Source organism: Nylanderia fulva, unplaced genomic scaffold (assembly GCF_048542155.1).
Source record: "Nylanderia fulva isolate GAGA-0341 unplaced genomic scaffold, ASM4854215v1 Scaffold35, whole genome shotgun sequence".
Lineage (NCBI taxonomy): Eukaryota > Metazoa > Arthropoda > Insecta > Hymenoptera > Formicidae > Nylanderia > Nylanderia fulva.
In genome coordinates, this window is record NW_028190422.1 from 2,166,838 (window position 1) to 2,189,554 (window position 22,717).

General features: G+C 34.5%; 2 protein-coding genes and 1 long non-coding RNA gene across 4 annotated transcripts in view; 1 reads left to right on the forward strand and 2 right to left on the reverse strand.

The window, feature by feature from the left end:
* The first annotated feature begins 1,811 nt into the window (after positions 1–1,811).
* LOC114935025 (twisted gastrulation protein homolog 1-A) lies at positions 1,812–14,728 on the forward strand. Of its 2 annotated transcripts, none has more exons than XM_029307778.2 (4): positions 1,812–3,066; positions 10,830–11,053; positions 11,842–12,048; positions 12,898–14,728. In XM_029307778.2, the coding sequence occupies exons 2-4, from the start codon at positions 10,831–10,833 to the stop codon at positions 13,194–13,196; spliced, it is 729 nt and encodes a 242-aa protein (XP_029163611.1). In that variant the 5' UTR covers positions 1,812–3,066; position 10,830; the 3' UTR covers positions 13,197–14,728. The 2 variants fall into 2 exon arrangements, with proteins under 2 accessions (XP_029163611.1, XP_029163612.1); XM_029307779.2 differs by lacking the exon at positions 1,812–3,066 and adding an exon at positions 7,698–7,819.
* LOC146722210 (uncharacterized) overlaps positions 7,477–22,717 on the reverse strand; it is a 57,523-nt gene continuing 42,282 nt past the window's right edge. Inside the window, exon 2 of the long non-coding RNA XR_014925282.1 lies at positions 7,477–7,803. This is a non-coding gene — a long non-coding RNA (uncharacterized LOC146722210). The remainder of the gene's footprint in view (positions 7,804–22,717) is intronic.
* Positions 13,856–19,460, reverse strand: LOC114935024 (uncharacterized). Its single transcript, XM_029307772.2, is given in 10 exon segments — positions 13,856–15,631; positions 16,800–16,897; positions 17,004–17,084; positions 17,163–17,387; positions 17,728–17,983; positions 18,053–18,234; positions 18,478–18,553; positions 18,627–18,848; positions 18,932–19,221; positions 19,292–19,460. Coding segments are annotated over 9 exon segments (1,347 nt in total). The 5' UTR covers positions 19,034–19,221; positions 19,292–19,460; the 3' UTR covers positions 13,856–15,526.

Genomic DNA, 22,717 nt, shown 5'->3' on the forward strand with positions numbered 1-22,717 from the left:
AACCTACGGAATTCGCAACCCCACCTCGATTATTCCCGAGGATGGAAGATTCGCGGAAAAAAGAAGAAAAAAAAACCGAGATGGTTAAAAAAATTTTGTACATTATTTTTAATTACTTAATTAATTAATTAAATTTAAAATAAATTTTTTTACGCAACCGCGTTTATGAATTTGCGCACTAGTTATTTTGATTAATTGATTGCTTTATCGAATAATTATTGATAAACGGTTGCGTAATAAAGTTTTGCGCATTATTTTTAATTAATTAATTAAATTCAAAATAAATTTTTTTACGCAACCGCGTTTATGAATTTGTGCACTACTTATTTTGATTAATCGATTGCTTTATCGAATAATTATTGATAAACGGTTGCGTAATAAAGTTTTGCGCATTATTTTTAATTAATTAATTAAATTCAAAATAAATTTTTTTACGCAACCGCGTTTATGAATTTGTGCACTACTTATTTTGATTAATCGATTGCTTTATCGAATAATTATTGATAAACGGTTGCGTAATAAAGTTTTGCGCATTATTTTTAATTAATTAATTAAATTCAAAATAAATTTTTTTACGCAACCGCGTTTATGAATTTGTGCACTACTTATTTTGATTAATCGATTGCTTTATCGAATAATTATTGATAAACGGTTGCGTAATAAAGTTTTGCGCATTATTTTTAATTAATTATACGAAATGATAATCCTTATTAAATAAGATGTAACTCGTTACTGTACATAAAAAGCGTGTAAAAAAATTGTATAAAGAGGAAAGTAGCGAAGAATTTAAATTTCGAGGGCCCTGCTTAAAATGAAGATGCACGATTTAGCTCGTGCTTTTCTTCTGACATTAATGCGAGAATCTAGAACTTCCTGAGAGTGATATTCTCAAATCAACACTCTCGAGAATCGCAATTCGCGTTCACCGAAAGGCAGATATGCACACTTGATGGCGAAGGTAACCGGTATTAATTTAGTTATGGTTGCAATTTAATATTTGATGAAGAGTGAACGACAACGTTTATTCAAGATACGCAGAATATCCAGTCGGTGCAAAAACAAGTCGAGTCGGTTTTAAATCATTAATCTCCACGGGGAGAGCTTCGACTTGGTCAAAGATAAATCTTCTGGGACGAGTCATTAGCATACGCGATTTATGTTATTGATAAAAAAAAACAGCTACTTTCGCGTCGTTAATAGCCCAACACGCTATTCAATTTCCACTATCAAAAATAATGAAGAAATATAATAATAATATTAAATCAAAAATAAATGAAAGGGTTCTTAGATCAGCGATTAAATTGCGAAAGCAATTATAAATTACATGTATAAAAAAAAATTGGCTTTTTGATTCGATGCGATTAGGATCGATATACAAAGAGATTAAAAGGGGACTCTTTTTCCTGGATCGCGTGCATGTGTATACACGATTATAATTCTCCGGTGCGATTTGAATAACAAGCTTAACCGCGCGATAAATATGCATGAACCTGTGAATCTCTGACAATAAAAGATTCCTCTCGACTCGCGTATCCCTCTAATACCAATACCGTCGCGCTTTGTTCTCCAAGGGGCCCAAAACACTCGATGCGCCCGAAAGATTCATCACTCGGGAAGACCATCCACGAAGAGAGATCCGTCTCTCCGTGGATTTCGGAGCCGGCCCGATCGACGGAGCTCTCAGCTCACCCGTTACTCGTCTAGCTCTGCAGGAGGGCGAGAGAGAGGGTCGTGGAACAGGGTGGGAGAGGGGCGGAGGGTCGCGGGGGTAGGCACAGGTAAAACAAAAAGTCGGGAAAAAATTGAAAACCAGTCTTATGCAGTCGGTAGTCCGGACTACCCGACCGTCAGCGGATTCGTTTTCTCTCTCCAACTTCTTTCTTGCCCTCTCTTTTCTACCTTCGTCGTTCTCTCTCCTTCTCTGCCTCTCTCTCTCGCTCTTCTCTTCTCCACCTCCATCTCCGGAGAGATCCGCGACGGTACAATCACCACCACCACCACCACCATCAGCATCAGCACCATCATCAGCGCGCTGCCACCACCTTCTTTTCCTCCTCCTTCTTCCGTTTCTCTGCGATCCTTCTCCGCGATCCACGCTCTTCCTTAATTCAGTCCAATGAGAACCGCTCTTCGATTCGTCATACCCGCCGACGAATCTCTCTTTATACATCTCCGTTTCTATTTCCTCTCTCCTTCTCTCTCCCACCTTCTCGCGGAATAAACAACCGCCAATTTTGAAAAAGACAAAAAAAAAAAAAAAAAAAAAAATCAGCGACACGCATCGATCTTCAAGCTCCTCCAGATGTGTCGTAATAATTGACGTAACAATAAGAATCCGGGGAAACGGAAACGCTCTGCCGCCGCGGTGCACATCCACCGGATGGGAGAGACACGGCCGAGGTGCGGCAGGAAGAGGATCCTCGCGGAAGACGGAGGACGCCGCGAGTTTGTTTTGACGACGGGTCACCGTGTATTATACGCGCCACCGCGAGAGAGGCGAGAGAGTCGGTGTGTCGTAAACACACTTCTTCGCGTCTGTGTGGTAGTATATAGTGCCGCGCGATTCCCGCGAGAACATTCATCGAAACGCATGATCGGATACGCGTTGGAGAACGCGTTGGAGAACGCGCGAATACCGATCGATCGCTCGCTTCTGTCGCGAGGCTGAGAGGATTGTTCCTTCGTCCTTTTCCCCCTTTTTTGGGGTCCGAGACTCGGGATTTTCCGCGAGTTTGGTGCGACAGGTTGGATCCTTGTGTTGGATTCGGTGATCAACGAACGCGCTCCGTGTTGTAATCGCGATACCTGTCAAAAGTGACCTGTCAAAAGTGACCTGGCTGTCGAGGGACCTACGTCTTTGGGATATCGCGAGGGCAATCCGGCTCATCTCCCGTAGGATGGAAGGAAGGATTTCGCCTCTTGCCGAAGAAACATGTCCCGCGGCGGTCGTCGCAACACGCGAACCGGTTGCGCGCTCTTAAAATAGTTTCTCACGCGCGTAGGTAACTGGCGCGCACAACCCGCCGTTGGAACACGAGAGAGAGAACGTCGTCGTAGTAGTGCCAGGTAAATATATATATCGATCCACTATCGCCGTTAGATAGATCCCCCTTCGCGAACGCACTCGAGAGAGAAAGAGAGAGAGAGAGAGTGAACGAGAGAAAGAGGGAGAGAATGAGAGGGAGAGAGAAAAAGAAAGAGAGAGATCCGCCTGAATCCGCCGCGATCGCGATCACGCTGGATCTGGCCGGCCTCTTCTCCTGTGATCATGGAAAATAGCTCGGCTCCAATTAAAGAGGCATTCGAATTCGAACATATATATATATATATAATCGTCTCTGCTCGATCCTCTCAACGAATTATCATCCGGTCCCTCTCGGCCGACGAACTGCGAAGAAGCCCCCTTTTACTTACGGAAATTGTTTCTTCGAGAGCTTGTTTGTTGATACAGTACTCGAAAAGTTTGTTCAACGAGAGAGGTTTCGAGAAAGCTGCTTCAAACGAGAGGTAGAGAGAGAAAAGTTGGCTCTACGCTGCTGTTTCTAATTTCTGTTTAGAACCTCCTTCTTCCTCTTTCTTCCAGTTTCGTTGAATACTTCTTTCATGGGAAGTGAGTTATTTTCGATGGAGGGTGGATTATGGCGCTGTTTATGGGGAACCGAGCGTGATCGATCTATTTGCGATCTATTCGCCACTTCGGGGAATCGTCGCTGGAACTTCAGATCGGAATCTAAATATGTCTCTTACATGAGACGCATCAGACGAGCTCGATCATATTTTTTACGAGAACGTCAACGTCGATGGAATATATATATATATACAGGGTGTTTCAGAACTGGCAGATTCCGGATATTATTCGGAGACGATTTTTCCTCAGCGAAAATGCCGAGATACGAATAATTTTTGAATTATAAGCAGTTGAAATTAAAGGCTTTTTTTAGGAACTAAGCCTTATGGAAATAAAATATTGACAGAACTATATTCTTCCGTTAATTTTAGGTAGAGTTTGCTTTAATAGAATTTTAATACCTACAAGGCTTAGTTATGAAGATGCATAATAGCAAAAATTGGGAACATGCTAAAAATGATGGCCTCCGTCAACATTTTCACTAAGGAAAAATTGTTTCCAAATGGTACTAGAAATCTGACATTAAAAATTTTTCCACCAGTTCTGAAACACCCTGTATTTTAATGGCAGATTCCTGGTATCATTCGGAGACGATTTTTCCTCAGCGAAAATACCGAGACACCAATAATTTTCGAATTATAAGCAATTGAGAATAAAGGCTTTTTTTTTAGAAACTAAGCCTTATGGAAATAAAATATGAACAAAACTACATTTTTCAGTTAATTTTAGGTAAAGTTTGCTTTAATAGAATTTTAATACAAGGCTTAGTTATAAAGATACATAATAGCAACAATTGGGAACGTGCTAAAAATGATAGCCTCCCTCAACATTTTCATTAACAAAAACTTGTTTCCAAATGATACTAGGAATCTGACATTAAATATTTTTCCGCCAGTTCTGAAATACCCTGTATACCTATATATCCTCAATGGCGATCTATATTCGCACAGTGACGTTCCAATGCGCACTTTTTCCAATCGCTCGCTTTCCAGTTTTTCTCAAGAAAAGAGAGACGCAAATGCAAGCTTCTGCGATGCATTCGTTGCACGCGCATAAATCTCTATACCTTTCCGGGTATCGAACGCTAATTCAATTAGCACTCTTGAATACATTGTGGGAATTCCGGGAGGATTAAACGATCGGAAAAGTCGAGAGTTTCCAAGAAGTTCGAAACACGGAATAATTCTCTAGAAACCGTGACGTCGATTTTCGATCCACGAAAAGTCGTAAATCAGTACACGATCGTACCCTTATTCTGTACCCCAATTAGCGACTGTTCGATTCTAAGTTCCACCTGAATGAATCACTAAAGATTGCGTTTATTGTAAACAAGAAGTGAACAAGAAGCGATAATCACAGTAATTAGAATCAAATTACATGAGCAATATAAGAAAAACACTTACAGTAAATACAAATTATAATAATTAATAGACATATGGAAAGAGATTGGACGTTGTACATTAAAGAGTAACAGATTCCACGCCAATAATTAATTTCTTGAGCAGTTTCTTCATAATGTATAATTTCAAATGCTAGTTTATTACAAAAATTGCATTAATGCGCATGCAACATTTTTTTTTTTCCTCGTAACGGTTTCCTTATTAATCGACATCTTTAATGGCGTTAAACGCGTGCGACCGTGATTCTCCAATCTTTCCTTGTTCATTATTAAGATGCTACTCAATGTTATCAGTCTGTCGCGTATTGCACAGCCGCATTTAACGCGTGTTGCAAGTCCGAGCTGTTCGATGACGAACAACGCGAATAGACTCACTTATCTCGTGCGCTCGGTAATTTCTGCAATAACCGAAAATAATAATATAGCAGACGCGACATTGTTAATGACAGCGATAGCGCAATAACGGCGCGATGTCAATTGACAGCGATGCTTCGATAGCGCGGATATTTACGAAGGAGGTCATATCAGATGCGACCACAGAAGATACCGTGGATGATCGAGTTGCTATAATTATTTTGCGCGGTTATTTTATCATCATTCAAAAGAGAGAAAGATGCGAATTCCTTATAATTCATTTTAATGGAATTTTTTTTTCCCCCAAAAAAATATTCATAGTTTCTGTGCATGATCGACAGAAACTGCGATTTTCGATTATCTAAGCGGTCGCGTTCATCTTTATCAAGAGACTAATAAAAAGGCTATCTTAGAGTATGTAGAATGAGAGAGAAAAAGAGAGAAAGATTAAAAGAGATGCTCAGATCTGCTGGTTATATATTATTACGTCATGGCGAAATGCGACATGTAAAAGACTGACCTTTCGCGAAATTAGACTCCGATCGCCATCTCAACCCTTTCCAAGCGATTTGATTTGCGTATCGAATTTTCTCGTAGAACTTATCCTGAAAATCAGGGTAATCGTGTGTGGAACAACATGGTATATTGAAAGAATTTTATCAGAATTTCTCTGATAGTAATATTTTTATTTCTAGATATTGATATTTTTATTATGGTAAATATTAATCAGAGAAACTCTTATAAAATTCTTCCAATATACCGTATATTCTCATCCTACGATTTCCATGATCTTCAGAATAAATTCTAAGAGAAAATTCTCTCTGTATAAAAATACGCAGTTTTTAAACACATTGTGGAAATAAAATTAAAAACATTTCGAGATTATTTCGTGTAATACCTTTAACATGTGATTAACGCAATTTTCATGTAATATATTTAAAAAAAAATTTGTACATAATATATACATATATTTGCATTGACGTCGCATCGGTTAGGCGATTTTCTGCGATTTTTGGTATTTATTCGTAGCGTTTAAAGGAGGCACGCGACGAGAGCAGAGGGAGAGAAGAAAGGTGACGGAGAGGCCCGTTTCAGTAGTAACAGAAAATGATTGGAAAGTCTTCCTCCGCGCTGTGAACGCGCTTACACGTAGCGGACACGTAGTTAGAGATACCAGGCTTGCCGCCGCCTTCTGCGAAGGCGATTGGCGTTTGTTATTGAAGTTATTCCATCGCCTCGGGCCATGGACAGAACGAGAGGCGAGGCTGATTGTGAGTGCCAGCATCGGCAGCAGCAGCAGCAGCACGCCTGTCCCTGGATGACAAACATCCACATTTCGCTCGCGAGCTGGAATTTTTTATTAAAACTGTTCGATTGCCTCTCCCTCTCTCTCTCGTATACTCGGTGTCCCGAGCGTATCGCGTGTTTATTTACTCGAGCTTTCTGCAACTCGTATAGGTTCTAACAAGCTTCCTTTGAATGTAGAAAGAACGGAGTGATTTATCGTTTATTTATAATGAATAGCTCGAAACGATAAAGTGTGGGAAAGCTTGCTCTTCCACTTTACGTAACGATTCGACGGTAGTCAAATGACATTTATCGTCTAGATATAATAGGGTGACTTTTGTTGTCTCGTAACGGTGGTTTTAGAGTCCTGCCTCAAGTATCGATTATGGACGCAGAAGACGTCGTAAATCTCGCTCACGAAATATTTCAAACGACGTCGAATTTTATTACAATTTTCCATTTAAATTAGATTTTCCGTTTAATAACGGCGGTATTTTTTTTACGGAGTTTTGCTCGTGCTAAATTTTCCCCTTCGTCAAACCTAACTCAATATTTCCCACCGTGGAATTTATCTCGAAAGCAGTTGTTAAGAAGGATCAGTCACACTGTAATTTGTCACGGCGAAGGCGAAATCCCATACATCTACAGGATATAATGATTTAACGAATAGTTTACCGTTGCTTTTGGACGGCATAATTCGCGGCTGGAAAATTCTCAGGTGCTAAATCGAAGAAAAGATGATTGGAATACCTTTATTTGAAATTTCGACATGGTTATACTTTTATCGCTGTGGTTTTTATCACCGTGATTCATCTACCGAGGAATCTTTACAAGAATGGTTTTCGGTGGGAAAAGGATCTTTGACATCCAGCTGCCGAAAAGTGCGATTACTCACGCCGGGGCGGATAATTACCTGAAAACCTTCGTAAAACCGTGTTCTTCGGTGGTTGGTGCGCGCTTTCATTTATCGATGAGCCCAAGGAGACCCTTTCAAAATTAGAGTGGGGATATCCTACCTTAAAACTATAGCTGTCCCTCCGTCAAAATTCTCCCGTAAGTCCACCTTGGTAATCTGCCGCAGTAAGTTCTGTCATTCGGTAGCAGCCTCAGCGAAATAGTCAACAAGCTGTGATACCTGGAACAGTTGAAAAGTAATACGATAAAGTACAAAGCATAAAAGTTACATTCAAGAAGTGAGGGTTTCAACAATTATATATACAATTTTAAAAATTAAAAGAGCTGACTAAATAATTATTCGCATAATTATATATACGTGGAATATATGGAATATAATAAAAGAAATAATTGCATAATTATAAAATATAATTATAAAAAATATAAAAAACAAAAATATAAAATTCGTGTTCAAAGCGTGTAAAATTGTATGAAAATATATACAATTGTTTAAAGTGTGTTTCAAAGTGAATTTTTGTTTAATTTGGTAATTGAGAATATTACGCGACAAAATCATGTAGATACTGAAACTTTAAAATAATGTATCGTCCTAAAATCCTCTATAAATTGAGAATTATTAATTATTATTTGTAAATGTAATTATTAATAATTATTAATTTATATACACAGAGAATTTTTTCTTAAAATTTACACTGAAATCATGGTAATCGCGAATAAGTTTCTTTGATTAATATTTACCACAATAAAAAATATTAATATGTATATAATAAAATTGATATCAAATCGAATATTTTATCTTATTGTGGTAGATATTAATATTTTTATTATATTATCCCTCGATGACTATGATTTTTGGAGTAAATTCTAAGAGAAAATTCTCTCTGTGTCCAGAAATTAATAATTATTAATTCCTATATAATAATTAATAATTATCTTGCTTCATTATTATTAAATGTCATTAAATTAATTTAAGTAATAACTTGAAAAGAAAGAGAAAAAAATAATTTAATTGAAAGATTAATTGAACAGTTAGGTGTGATCTCTTCTCTTTTTTCTCCAGTTTCGTTTAAATTAAATTTCATTGACATTTAGTAATACATTAATGAACATAAAAATAAGAAAACAACATGTGGAAAGTGAACGTGAAAGTCGTCGCTAATGGTGACACGTATCAGATCGTATCACGATCGCAATTTTTCGATTGCCGTGCGTTACAGGTCATTGTAATGGAATTCTTTTCCAATAATAATTCACCCGAGTTGTCGTAGAGCGCGATTAAGCGCGATATAAATAGGCGTTTAATGGACACGTTAGAAAGATGCAATTATATTGCGCGAACAATTTCGCATTCGATTAATGTCGTTCTTCTCCTTATCCTTCTCGCGTCGGTAGGTATTCAATACTCCGGGGGATAATTTACGCATATTTGTCAGCTCACAGAGAGACATAATAGCTCTGAAAGTGAAGAATATGATCGCGACATTCACTTGGCATTTTGTAAGATTTTTTTAGAAACAATCACTTTCTCATTTGTTTATTGTAGTGCAAATTTTTACGCTTTTAATAATCTTCTCTGTCACACCTTTGTAATAAAATAATTGACTTCGCAATACAGTAGAAAAATTTCTGTTTTCTTGGTAAAATTTTTGTGTTAAAAATTTAACACATTTATGTGTTAATTTAACATATTACTGTTCTGTTAATTGAACTTAAATGTTAAATTATTAAAAGAACTGAAAAAATAACACAATGTGCACCTATTTTTAATTTTACACAATAAATATGTTCTGCTTTATTAGTGACAAGATTTTTCTGTTAAAATTTACAGGAAAAAATGTTGATTTTCTATTTTAATATAAGTAGGGATGATAAAATCTAAAATTAACATATTTTTTTTTGTTAATTTTTACATTAAAATTGTTAATTTTACACAAAATTTATTTTAAATTGAGGTTTTGCATTTATTTTGTGTTAAAATATTAACACAATATTTGTGTCTCCATTTAACATATCCATATTATGTTAAATTAACACAAAAATTTCTGTGGACCGTTTGAGACACGTGATATCTGTTAAATTTAACAGAAATTTTTCAACTGTAAATGTATATAGAAATTAATTATTCATCCTATATGAGAGACCTAATACAAAATATAATTTTTACGTAGGAATATAATTTTGATAAATATCTTAAAAAATAAATATTTAATAAATTAAATTTTAATAAGTATGTTAATGTAGTTTTCTCTCTCTTCTTTGCTCATTTACATTTACAAAATTAATTTCTATTATTGGCGTGGTGAGAGATTTATAACGAGTTTCGATATTTCCGTGATAATTTTTTAAAGAGGAAGTAAAACCACTTTCCGATACATTCATTAACATAAAAAGATCCCGAAAATTTCGCGAAGGTTTAAACGATTTAAAAATGTGTGACCTCGGCGTTATTCTCTGTCTACTCTCCTGAAATGAAGAGGAGCAACATTACGCTGATTGCTCGGGTTAGCAGTGCTCGCCAGGAAAGAAGACTGAAATTTCATTCTTTTTAGCACGCGTTCCCGCTTAATGACACCCTGACTCACATTCGTGAATATTCTTAATAATCTTAATCGGACCTCGTCGGCATAATCGGCCCTCTTCTCGTCTCCACAACTCTACTCCGAGAATGGTGCGAGTAGGGGGACATTATAAATGATAGTGTCCGGTATCTACGCATAAACAATAGTCCACGTATATATATGAAATCCGCGTGAAGAAAGTGCATAAATATCGTAATAGAAATATCCCAATTTAACGATTTAAAATATCGAAAAAAATGCAACGGCTTTTTCTATATATATATATATATATATATATATATATATATATATATATAATACATTAAAATTCTTTTTCCTTCTCCTAATTATAGAATTTCTTAAGCTTTATATTTTCTTTATCTTTCCTTTTAACGCTTTAAATTCTTTTCAGAAGATACAAACGATACCACGATATGACTTTTCATAACATGTTGTATATATCTTATCGATTTGTGTTCGCTTTAAAACATTTCTTTGTGCTTATATTTATCTATTTACATATATAATATTGGGATAAGCTTCCTTATCCTTATTCTGTCATGTCCCGATAATAATCTTAGAAAGATATTTACAAACATTTTTTAGTAAAAAATGTATAGCATAGAAATCTGTAATATTTATGGTGTAGATTGTGCGAGGGAAACTAAATCAAATCTGTCGCAAACAGGATGACAAGCTGGGTTATATTATCCGTCGCAGCCACCGTCGGGATTTTGCTGCTGACGATCACGACAAAACGCACAGAAGCATGCAACGAGGCGATCTGCGCCAGCGTTGTGAGCAAATGCATGCTCACGCAGAGTTGTAAGTGCGACCTGGTCACATGCACCTGTTGCAAGGAATGTTTTTCGTGCTTGAGCTACCTGTATGACGAGTGCTGCTCGTGCGTGGGTAAGAAACAACTCCATATAAGTGTTCGATAATTTAAGTTAAATTATCAGACACGTTTTACGTTAGTGTGTTGAAGAAAAAAATATATAATCTGTATAATATTATAAAATATCTAACTGTAGCAATTATGAAATATATAATTTCAAAAACATGAATTAAGAAAAAATTGGAGAAAGCTACAATTTAAATTACAGCTAATACAAAATCACGAGTCTGAGGTCATTTTTCATAGACTTTAAAAAATTATAAATAAATTCTATGAACTGGGTCTTTTATAATAACGGCATTAATATATCGTATACATGTAATTTTAACAATATATTTATCGAAATGTTTTATAAGAGAGAAAATAAATAGACGTTTACTCTGAAAATCGTGGGATAATATGGTATTAGAAGAATTTTACAAGAGTTTCTCTGATTAATATTTACCACAATAAAAAATATTAATATGTACATAGTATTAATCGAACATGTTTTATATTTTATTGCTAGATATTAATATTTTTATTGTGATGTAAATATCAATCACAGAGAAACTCTTATAAAATTGTTCCAATGCCATATTATCTTACGATTATCATGATTTTCAAGGTAAATTCTAAAAGACAATTCTATCTCTGTACACTTATTCGAGTTTATATATTTTATGATATTAATATGTACATAGTAAATTTTACTTTTATATGATAAAATTTTATATGATAAAAAAGGAAATATATATATAAATATAATTTTGAAACATTTTCGATAACACATAAATGACGTAATATATTTTTACGAATGCAGAATTATGCCCGAAGCCGAACATCACTGACAACCCGTTGAGTAGGAAATCTCACGTAGAGGAATTCACCGATCCAGTGCCAGCACTTTTTGGAGCGCTCACGGCAGACTTGGATCCGCTCGAACGATGGCTTACCTTCACATATCCAGTTGATTTTGATATGTCATTACTCACGCCGAAATCCGAGAACGAAATGAAATATCAATTGCGTAAGTATCGAATTTTTTGAATGTTACAAACTATTGACAAGAGAAAAAGTATGCATGTGAATTGCACATAAAAATATGCATAAATAATGTATATTTTTTCAATTTATGTATATTTATAGTGCCAGAAACTATAAAAGATTGCTAAATTGCAAATTAAATAGTTTAATCGCGGATTGCATATGCTATACATATTGCGATATAATTGATTAAAATCTGATTGCACCAACGTCATTTTGGTTTTAAACGAGACTTAAATATGTATGTAAAAATAAAGATAGATGCAATACATATTTAAGTCTCGCTTAAAGTTAAAATAATGTTGGTGCAATCGCGCCTAAGAATATTACAAAAATAATATAACATTAAAAAAAAAATTCTTTTTATAATAGTTTTATAATACATAATATCGTAAGTTTTAAAAAATAATATATAAATAATATAAAGTAAAACAATAAAAGAGTTCTTATATATATGTTTCTATATAGAGAGAATTTTCTCTTAAAATTTACCCTGAAAATCATGGTAATGGAAGAATTTTTGATTAATATTTACCACAATAAAATTAGTAATATCTACCACAATAAAATATAAAATCTGTTCGATAAATTTTACTATGTACATAGTAAAATTTACTATGTACATATTAATATTTTTTATTGTGTATAAATATTAATCAGAAAAATTTTTATAAAGTTTTTCCAATACCATATTGTCCATGATTACCATGATTTTCAGGGTAAATTCTAAAAGAAAATTCTCTCCGTGTATATATAATTAAACTTATCGACGCAGACTTGGATTAACGCGATTGACGCGAGAGAAACTAATGATACATTTTGAATGGCACAGAATCCGCAGACGGAAAGCTGAGTCCGCTGAAGCCAAACGTGATGACAGTGAATTGCACCGTCGCGTTTATGGCGCAGTGCAACTCCTGGAACAAATGTCGGGCGTCCTGCAAGAGCATGGGCGCCTCGAGCTACAGGTGGTTCCACGACGGTTGCTGCGAATGCATAGGCAATACGTGCATAAACTACGGGATCAACGAGTCAAGATGCATGGATTGTCCGCTGGAGAAGGAAGGCGAAGGAGACGACCAATACAACGATTACGGTCAGGACGAGGAAGGCGAGGACGCAATGGATTAGCCAATTGTAAAAAAATTGTATTTTTTTACACCTTCGCGATGAACAGATCAGTGATTGAACGACACTCCACGACAATATAGTGATTGTTGTGTAACATTGCGAAGTTGGCTTTCATGGAATCTGTTTCGTGCAAAAGTGGATTTTTTCTCGATATACAATTTAAGCGGGGTCTACAAGAGAAAGAATTTAAGACATAAAAACTTAAAAGAGGAAGAACTTCTCACACTATTTAATGAGAATAATCGAATATCGGTTTCTTACTTCTTTAAATTTCTCTGTAGACACCGTTTTTTTTATTTTTCAGAAACAACAACTGTCCAACGTTAAAGCGACTTTTCGATGACAATAGAGTATAAAGAGTAAATATAGTCTTTCATTTTTTTCTGCAGAAGTCGAGTAGCGTTAGATTATGTTACAACGTCGAGAATTTTTGATGTCGTATTTCGCGTGCCATAAAAGTAAAATTGTACATATACATCAAAATTCTCTAGTAAATCTACAATTAAGATTTATACTTTTTATCGAATTTATGATTTTTTAATTTGATTGAAAATGTTACCCTGAAGTCTTTTAGTTTTTGCGAAATAAATTTTGATTGTGATAAAACTCGCAAGTATAAATCTAATTTTAGAATGTTGGACTTTTTTTTCCTTCGAAAAGAGAATTTTAATGAACTTTATCGCGATATAATTTAATTAAGAGTCTGCGCCGATTGTGCCGATGACGTAGAAGTGCAATAATGCTTCGTGTTGTCAAGAAGTACGAACACAACCAGACACGATTCGGACGACTGTACAAGTTGTAGAACGAATATCTGGTTTCTGTATATGATTAAATACAATATAGTATAATAATTATATATGTAAATGTAGTCCCTCGTTTTTTTTTCAAGAATGCACTCGAGTAACATCAGAATAGATTACAACGACGAGAATTTTTATTATCGCATTCGTGCCATAAGTAAAATTGTACATACATCGAATCTCATCTCGGTCGGAACATCGAGATATCACATTACATATTCAAGACCCTCCTCAAAATTCTTCCGGATAAGGAAATCATGAATTACACATTTACCGTTACCGTGATAATTTCCGAAACGTGCGATAGAATTACACCAAGTAAGTTTGCAGCGACAATTTTAAAGGAATCACGAGAATTATTGACAAATCATAATCATATGTTGTATTTATAAAAATATTTTTAAGCTAAGATTATTAAAAAAAAATAGGATAAGGCACGTAAAGCGCGCGAAGATATATCGATATTAAAAAAGAAAGTTTAAAATAAAAATTTTTAGAGATACAGATATCGTCAGTAATTTCATTTTCACCTTTATTTATGTAATGCATTAATTAACCCAGGTATACTGAATTCTCCATTTATATAATATCGGATATGTGGTCGAGAGAATTTACGAATGATACTGCGTGTCTGTAATAATCGTGTGAGATACGCAGTAAAGTGAATATAAAATGCGTCGTTTCTTCGAATGGAATGTGATATGCTTCATTGATTGTGTAATATTTAGCGAGGTGTGCAAAAACACTCTCGAGTTTTGCATTAGCCGATACGATAGAACGATAGTAATAATAGATCACAGGTGTACGAGCAGGTATCGGCTGAAATTCGAAAGATCGAAGAGGAAAAGAGAGAGAGTAATTCTCTTGAATTGTGAGCCGAATGATACTTCTCGATTTGTTCATGCATACACATCTGTATATAGGAATTTTAACAACACGTAGGGCGTTTATTTTTAAACGTAAGCTTCACACTTCGTAGTATTTATCGGATTAAAGAAATTATTTTAATTATGTATGTATATACGCGTAATACATCTTTATCGATACATAAACAGGACATGTAAATTTATGATATATGTAGCATGACATATATTTTTACGATATAAAATAAATAAATATTACGAAGTGGGCACCCTTTAAATAACGTTCTTTATATATATTTTTATAGTTAGTTGCACACTCAATATGCAAGTACTAACTCGCGTCGTCTTATCGCGCTCACAAATATCAAACATGTACACACATCACGAATAAAATTGGTCGAATCACTAGGTGAATTCACAGGTCAACAAAATAGCGATGATATATCTTTGGATTGCTGAATCGCAAGATAAATTTGTTTTTTTTTCTCTAATAATTTTTTTGCACTCTCATGTATTTAAAACATTTTTATATATTAAATTTTATATTATTTTTAGTGTGTAAATATCTCCAAAAAATCATTAAAAAAAATTATTTCACGTCTCAGTAATCCAAAGATTAAATTTTTCATCGGATACATTTTAGATAAGAAGTAATGACAGATATTTAAGTGGGTGGATGTTCATCTTGTATCTCGTTACTCTCCGGTAACTTGATGAAGGACAAGTCACCACCGCTCCACATCGAGTACAATTGCGATCTCGTACATTCCTAAAAGGAACGATGTTTAGAGATGTATGAGAAAGAGAGAGAATCGAGAGAGCAAGCGAGGAATTAGCTTGAAAGCAAAGGAGAAGCGAGCTAATTAAGAGCTAAACGCGATAAACGGTGCGCAAATTATTCCTTCTTGTCAAATATTATTTATTTATTTATTTTGTATGTTCTAATTGCGAACCACCTTCAGCAACCATCAAAAACAGATAAAATAAATTTTATGAAGTGTGAATTATGGACTTTGCATACAAGTACATCTAATACGGAGTATAAATTAAATACGTCCATTGTCAGTAACCCGGACAAGCGTAATAAATCTCCTTTTAATTTTACCCGTAAAAAAAATTCATCTGCTCTGATTGATTGGAAAAATCATAAATATCGAAACCTTTAACAATTTAGCAATTAAGCTGGAGAAAGACGTGAGATGTTAGAGAGAAAATGTGAACTGGAATTTTAATGCAAAGGCGAAACTCACTTTATTCATCGGATAAAGACACTCTGCGAGCCACAAGAAACGAAATGCAACTGTCGATTATTCAAACTATATATCGATAATTATCGCATGACATTGAAATGGATTATATAAGCATATAAGCATGATTTGTAAAAACATTTTATGTTAAAATAACATTACCGTCACACGATTTAAATTTTTTACAAATTCTCTATTATCATGTGTGTGGTCCTCAAAATAAATATTTAATAAAAAAAGAAAAAAAATTGCGCACTGTTTATCACGCTTGATTCTTAATTAATCCGCTCTTCATTAACTTGCGGATATTCCACAATATCAGAGCCTTTTACTTTAATTTTTGCTTCGAAGAAAGCGTTGTATAATATATCAGGACAGTGTAAATAGAAGGGTATAGTCGTATACATAAAAGTAATTCGTACGCCATCATTTCTTTCAACTGCATATACATTTTTAAATATATATATCCTCTTATAACATTACGTTTTGTTTAAATCTTCAAAAATTTCTCGTGTATATATCTAGAATATTTATCGATTATTGTAAGTCGCGCCAAGTCAAAGTTCGGCGTGCAAAAATGTCGGTGTACGAACTTTTTTTTTTCTCTCGTATATATCTCAAAGAAAAGATATCGGCTTAATAAACTTAAGTTCACTAACAATCAGAATACAACTGATCTCGTTTATTTACCCCGCCACCAGCGCTTTCCGAACCCGATCGGCTGTGCGCCGAGAGGCAGGAATCGGTTGACGAGCTGCTCTTGCGGGATGGCAATGTGTCCGCTGTACCTTCAACGAAACGTACGAGCTGAGATCATCGCGATCGAAAAGGTCTCATCGAGTTATTCTTAGCGGGAGCTTAGCATTTCGAAACAACGCAATATATTCGACTCACCAGTTTCCGTTTCCCTATGATCGCAATGCGAGTGAATGCTATCCTTGCTATCGCCGTGACTGCCACTGGTACCGCTCTGTTCTGCAGTGACATTAAGAAAATTCATCATTCGTCGATCCTAACAATTATAAGAATCATCTATTCGCAATGAAATCTTACCCGAATCCCTATGTTCACCGCTGTGAACACTGTGATCGCTATCGCGATATCCAGATTGATCAGAATAATCGCTAGAATCCTGAGGCCAGCATCTGGGAGAGCCTATTCTATGCGATCTCGACCAGATAGCGGAGTCGTAATTCGAATCGAAGTTGCAGGTCGTCAAGGTGACACCCGGGATATGCTGACTAGTATAAGCCGAGAGCTGATTGGACGACCGAACTCCTGCACAACGTACAACCTTCCAATCGCACGGAGACCACGAAACAGAGAATGGCTTATATATTTAGGCCTGCTAAACGCATCCTTTTAATTTTTGACAAAACTTAAAAAGAATATTCCAATACTCGCGAGATCAAAAACACTGAGCTTGAAATGTTTAATCTCGAAGATTGCAACTCGATTCACATAAACCGAATTCTTTTTTCATAAAAGAATTCTTTCACTTACATTTTGCGAAGAAATATTTTCCGCAAAGTTTCCTCTCACGACATGAAAATCATTAATTTAATTTTCGAGAACGCGAAGACAGAGATTCAAGAAAGAGTTTTTGAACTTTTGCTACCTGGTTTGCAAGATAGCAATTGAATGGCTTCCTGCAGACCGTCTTGACTAGCCATCGTGGACATTTTCCACACCGAATCAGGCGTGGTCGATCTGCTGCGATCCTGCTGCGGCACCCTTAATCGCGATCTCGCGTCCTGACGCGGCCATTCTATGACGTGCTTTCAGTCCCAGGGCATCGACCAACGCCTCATCGTGCTCTCGACAGATTCGCCTGACATTTCTGCCGCCGCCGTTTCCGACCATCTTCTCTGAACCTTTATTATACGATAAATCGAATGATGATCGAGCTTACTACAAATCGTTTCGACGAATATTCTAATTACCTGCAGAGGAAACAACGAATACGGCAAGGGAGACCTCCGATAATTTTGCACCGAATGTTGGGTGGACGAGGAAGAAATCGGTGGTATTGGTGAACTATAAAGACGCTCGAAGCATTGCTGTAACGCGGCGATATCGCAATCGCCGCTGCCATTTTGAGAGCAAGAACATTCTGCCATACCACCTAGTTAACAAGATAGTAAAATCAGAAAAAAATCGAAAATAGAATCTTGTTAATTTTCGAAAGAAATTCAAATAATCGTTAACTGCATCTTGCTTCAAATCTAGTTTCTACAAAATGTGGAATTATTTTAATGCTACTCTAATTTTTTAATTTCACTAAAATAATCGTATTCTAATTCGATTCATATTTCAATAGTTCTACCTAATCATCGACTATCAGACTACTTTAATAATACAGGCTTACCTAAGCATTCGCAACAAGCTACGCAGAACTGATATTGCAAGTTTATGAACGTCAAGAGATTTTCTCTGAGAATATCCTGAAAATGCAGAAGCACTCTGTCAGTTACACTTTAATGCAAAGATAGCTTAAATTGATTATATATTACTAACATGTTTGTCCCCATCATTGTCACGAGATTCATGATCCCTCAGAGCAGTGATTACATGATTCTTAACGGTACTACTGGCTATATGTGTAGCTCTCGTCAACTCTTCCCATCCAGCTAAACATTGACCTGTCAGACGACATTGTGCCACTGTATCGTGCACAGAAAGAAGTGCTTGCAGGGACTGAGCCAATTTAGTACCAGCTGTACATAGGCCATTAAGTGTCTGTAGTATGAAAAATGATTTATTTTCTGCGTGGCGACGCAACATGAGCTTACAATCATTACAGCTATCGAAAGCATACCAACCTGTAAGTACGTTAACCAGTTACCAAGGCATTCATTTATTTCTAACTGACCTCTCGAAATCTGGCCATCAATAGATTTTGGCTCTGTTCCACCTTCAGCCATAGCTGGACTCTTTTAGATTGCCAAATGCCTAATAAGAGTCATCATTGTCTTACGCATAAACATTTCAAATATCCTACACAAAGAGGCTGCAATACGCAGTTATATTGCAGGAGTCATTACGTAAAATATTATAGAAACAACAACTTTGTAGCAAGAGATTTGATGCACTGATGCAGTGCAGATTCTTCCTAAAAAATAGACCAACACTAATAAGAGACATGTAAAGTCATTTTTAATTTATACAGTTTCAGTACTCACATCTTTCTAATTAAATTAACTCAAAGCCTCAAGAATTGAGTTATCTCGTGGGAAAATCATGATTCTTGTACTAATGCCGGCACCAACCTTTCAGATATTCGTCAAATAAGATACCAGAACACTTGCATCCACGTTCATTTACTGTCATCGTTGGTCATCGCTCCGGACACTACCAGAGTAAGAGATAGTACTACGAAATTCTGTCAGATGACGCCATACGGTAGTTATGACCATTGTAATCATGATATCATGAATGACCGAGTGATGCAAAAATCGCACTTTCGTTAAAGAATCGCGCGACTCGATTGAAAGATAACATTGTTTTGACAGATGTGATATTATTTCGCATTAACACCTCAATCTTATAATTTTAAGCAAAGCTCTGCTTGTTCTTCCTCAATACTTTTTTTTCAAATTTATGATATAATTATAGTTTAATTAATTTTGCGTTATTAATTATTAATTCTTTTATAAGTACATTTTATTTATACATATATTACAAATAATATCAAGAACCGATCTTGCAAAATGCAGGAAGATAAAATGATATCAAGACAAAAAAACTAGTAGATTTATTATATTTACTATACTATACTTGAAGATTTTGAAATATATTTATTTTACTTTGTTTAAAATTAAAAGTGTAATAAATTTGTTTCTATTTGTATTATATATATTTATTATATTTCGCAAAATTTATTTTGCAGAAAAAATCAAGACTAACATTTATTAAAGAATCTTTATAAAAAGCATTATAAAATGAAATAATCGAATAATAAAAAGCGTACAAAAATTTTTATATTGATCAAAAAATTCAATAAAGTCAAATTACAATGGTCAATTTTATAAGTTCCATATTTTTTAATAAATTTTATTTAATAAATTCCATTATAAAATAATGTTCTAAGATAGCGATTTAATTCTAAATAATATCATTTACATAATTTGCGAATTTAACGTTATATCAACACAAAGATACGGCATTTGATTGATATTGTAATTACAAAGAAACGTGATATAATAAACAAAAAAAAATATGTATAATGTCAAAGATCTTGAGAAATAAAGCGGTTTCTCTAACTTAATTAGTTTTATGTTTTGTGTCTTCAACATCGCACCTAATTATAGTCTTATTGTTAGAAAAGTAATTTTTCTCACCAATATAAAAACGCACATACTACTTTTTTCATGTTCAACGCGTCAGAATTTTATTAAAATTATATTCAAATTTTAAATATATCTTTTATTAATAATATTGAAATTACATTACATCTCAAAATATAAAAAAGAAATGCGGAAAGAAGAAAATTAAATTTATTTCTCTTGTAAAATCATGTTTAATCATGACTCATTTGATTATATTATCATGTATCATATCTGATAAAATAGCGTTTAATTTGCGCGGACTGATGATTCTAATAAAGTATAATTAATTACTTTCCTTTATTAGCAAAGATATCTCTCAGCATCTTGAAGCTGCAGCAATTTCTAACATTTTAGTTTTTCGCTGAATTGTTATCTAAATTGAAAATCTAATCACTTTAATTGAAATGTTTGATTGTACGTACTAAAAATAAAAAGTAATAGTTTTAGTTGAATTGATTAGAACAATATTTTAATTTAACAATTTTAGCAGACGAAAAAAAAAAAATAAACCAGAATAAAAATTCTTGTTTAAAAAAAATGTTAGAATAATCCGATATCCAAAATATCATTTATATACTTTAACACGTTGATATAAATATTTGATTAAACAGAATCCTTCTAAATAAATGTCACCATTTTTTACAGAATTTAAATTAACAATCGCTCTATATCTTAGAACATTAATTATTTTATTTCCGAATTATGTCTATATGATTTTCGAAAGTCACATGTATACATATCTATATATGTATACACATACATATATGTGCCTCTGTTTCTCGAGTGAATACGGAAAAGAAGTAAACCTCGTTGGAGGTGAAAGGGGCCCAGGCTGACGTCGGTGGATGATTAAAAAAAAAGACGGCAAGCTACGACGGGAGCGGGAGACACTGGAAACGCGATCGCGCGCGGAATATCGCGCGCGGCGGCAGAGTTACGAGGAAGCGGAGAAGAGAGTCCAAGAGAGATAGCGCGGTCCGGTCCCGTAGAGGGGACTCTTAACGGTAAAGTCTCGGTAACCTTATAGGCAACTCCGCGTCACTGACCACGGCTGACTAGGTTTTTTTTTCCCGAGCCGACACTTCTCTCTGAAGTAGGCACTTCATTTTTAGAATTCGGGTGTAATAGAAACCTAACTCTCCTTTCTCTTCAAAGAGATTTAAATTTCCTATACACCTTATTTTACAGAGTTCTTAAATAGGAAAATATAAGGGTCTATAAAAATATATGTATCGTTTTCAGGTTTCTGTTAATGAAAAAAATGTATAATAATTTTTTTATTTCCTAACAGGATGCATTTAAAAAATAATACTTTTCAATTAATAATTTTAATAATTTTTTTATTTCCTAACAGGATGCATTTAAAAAAGAATACTTTTTAATTGAAGTCATGAGATGTACTATTGAAAACTTTTACGAAAGTCAATTTGCTAGAAAAAAACTTTCATTCATAGAAACTTGAGGAGAACTTTGCTCAATTTTTTATGCAATAAATATCTTATTCAATTGAAAAGTATTACTTTTTAAAATTCATTCTGATAGAAATAAAAAAATTATTATGCAATGCAAAATTAATACCTAATCAAAACATCACATACCAATGCTCAAGCTCGTATGACAATAAAAACAATGATAAATTATTAAATTAAGGCCATGTGTAACGAGCAATACGATATTATTTTATTATTGAGAAGAAAATTCTTAATTTAAAATAATAATTGTACAAACGTTTCGAGCTCTACTTGCTCCTCTTCAGTGCGCAATTATTATGCATTCTTTTGTTTTATATATTATTTTTATAAAAATTATTATGCATATGCTCGACGACTCTAACTGTATAAAGCGATTAAAAACCGGCTCATTTTTCCGTTGGTACTTATTATTATTAGAGTATTAGAGTATTATTACACATATAAATTACATATTCGCGATAAAAACCGGTCCCCTTTAACGAATCCGCAAACTTTAAGTCGATCGGTCGTAAACAGTAATTTTTCAATCTAATCCAATCTATCTGGTTTTAATCCGGAATATACTTAATCGTGTTTCTAAGCTTCAAAAGAAAATTGAAACGTAAACAGGATTTAGCGCATCGATTCAAAGAATTTCAGATATTTAGGAAACTATCAGTTTTTTTCCTAGCCAATCTAGCACAAATCGAAACGATTAACAATTCTTGATTTCAGTAATAAAAACATGTAAAATTTTCATCGAATGTTAAAAATTTTGTTACAAACTTAAAATTGATCTTTTCGCGAGCTGATGCATTTATTGATCAAG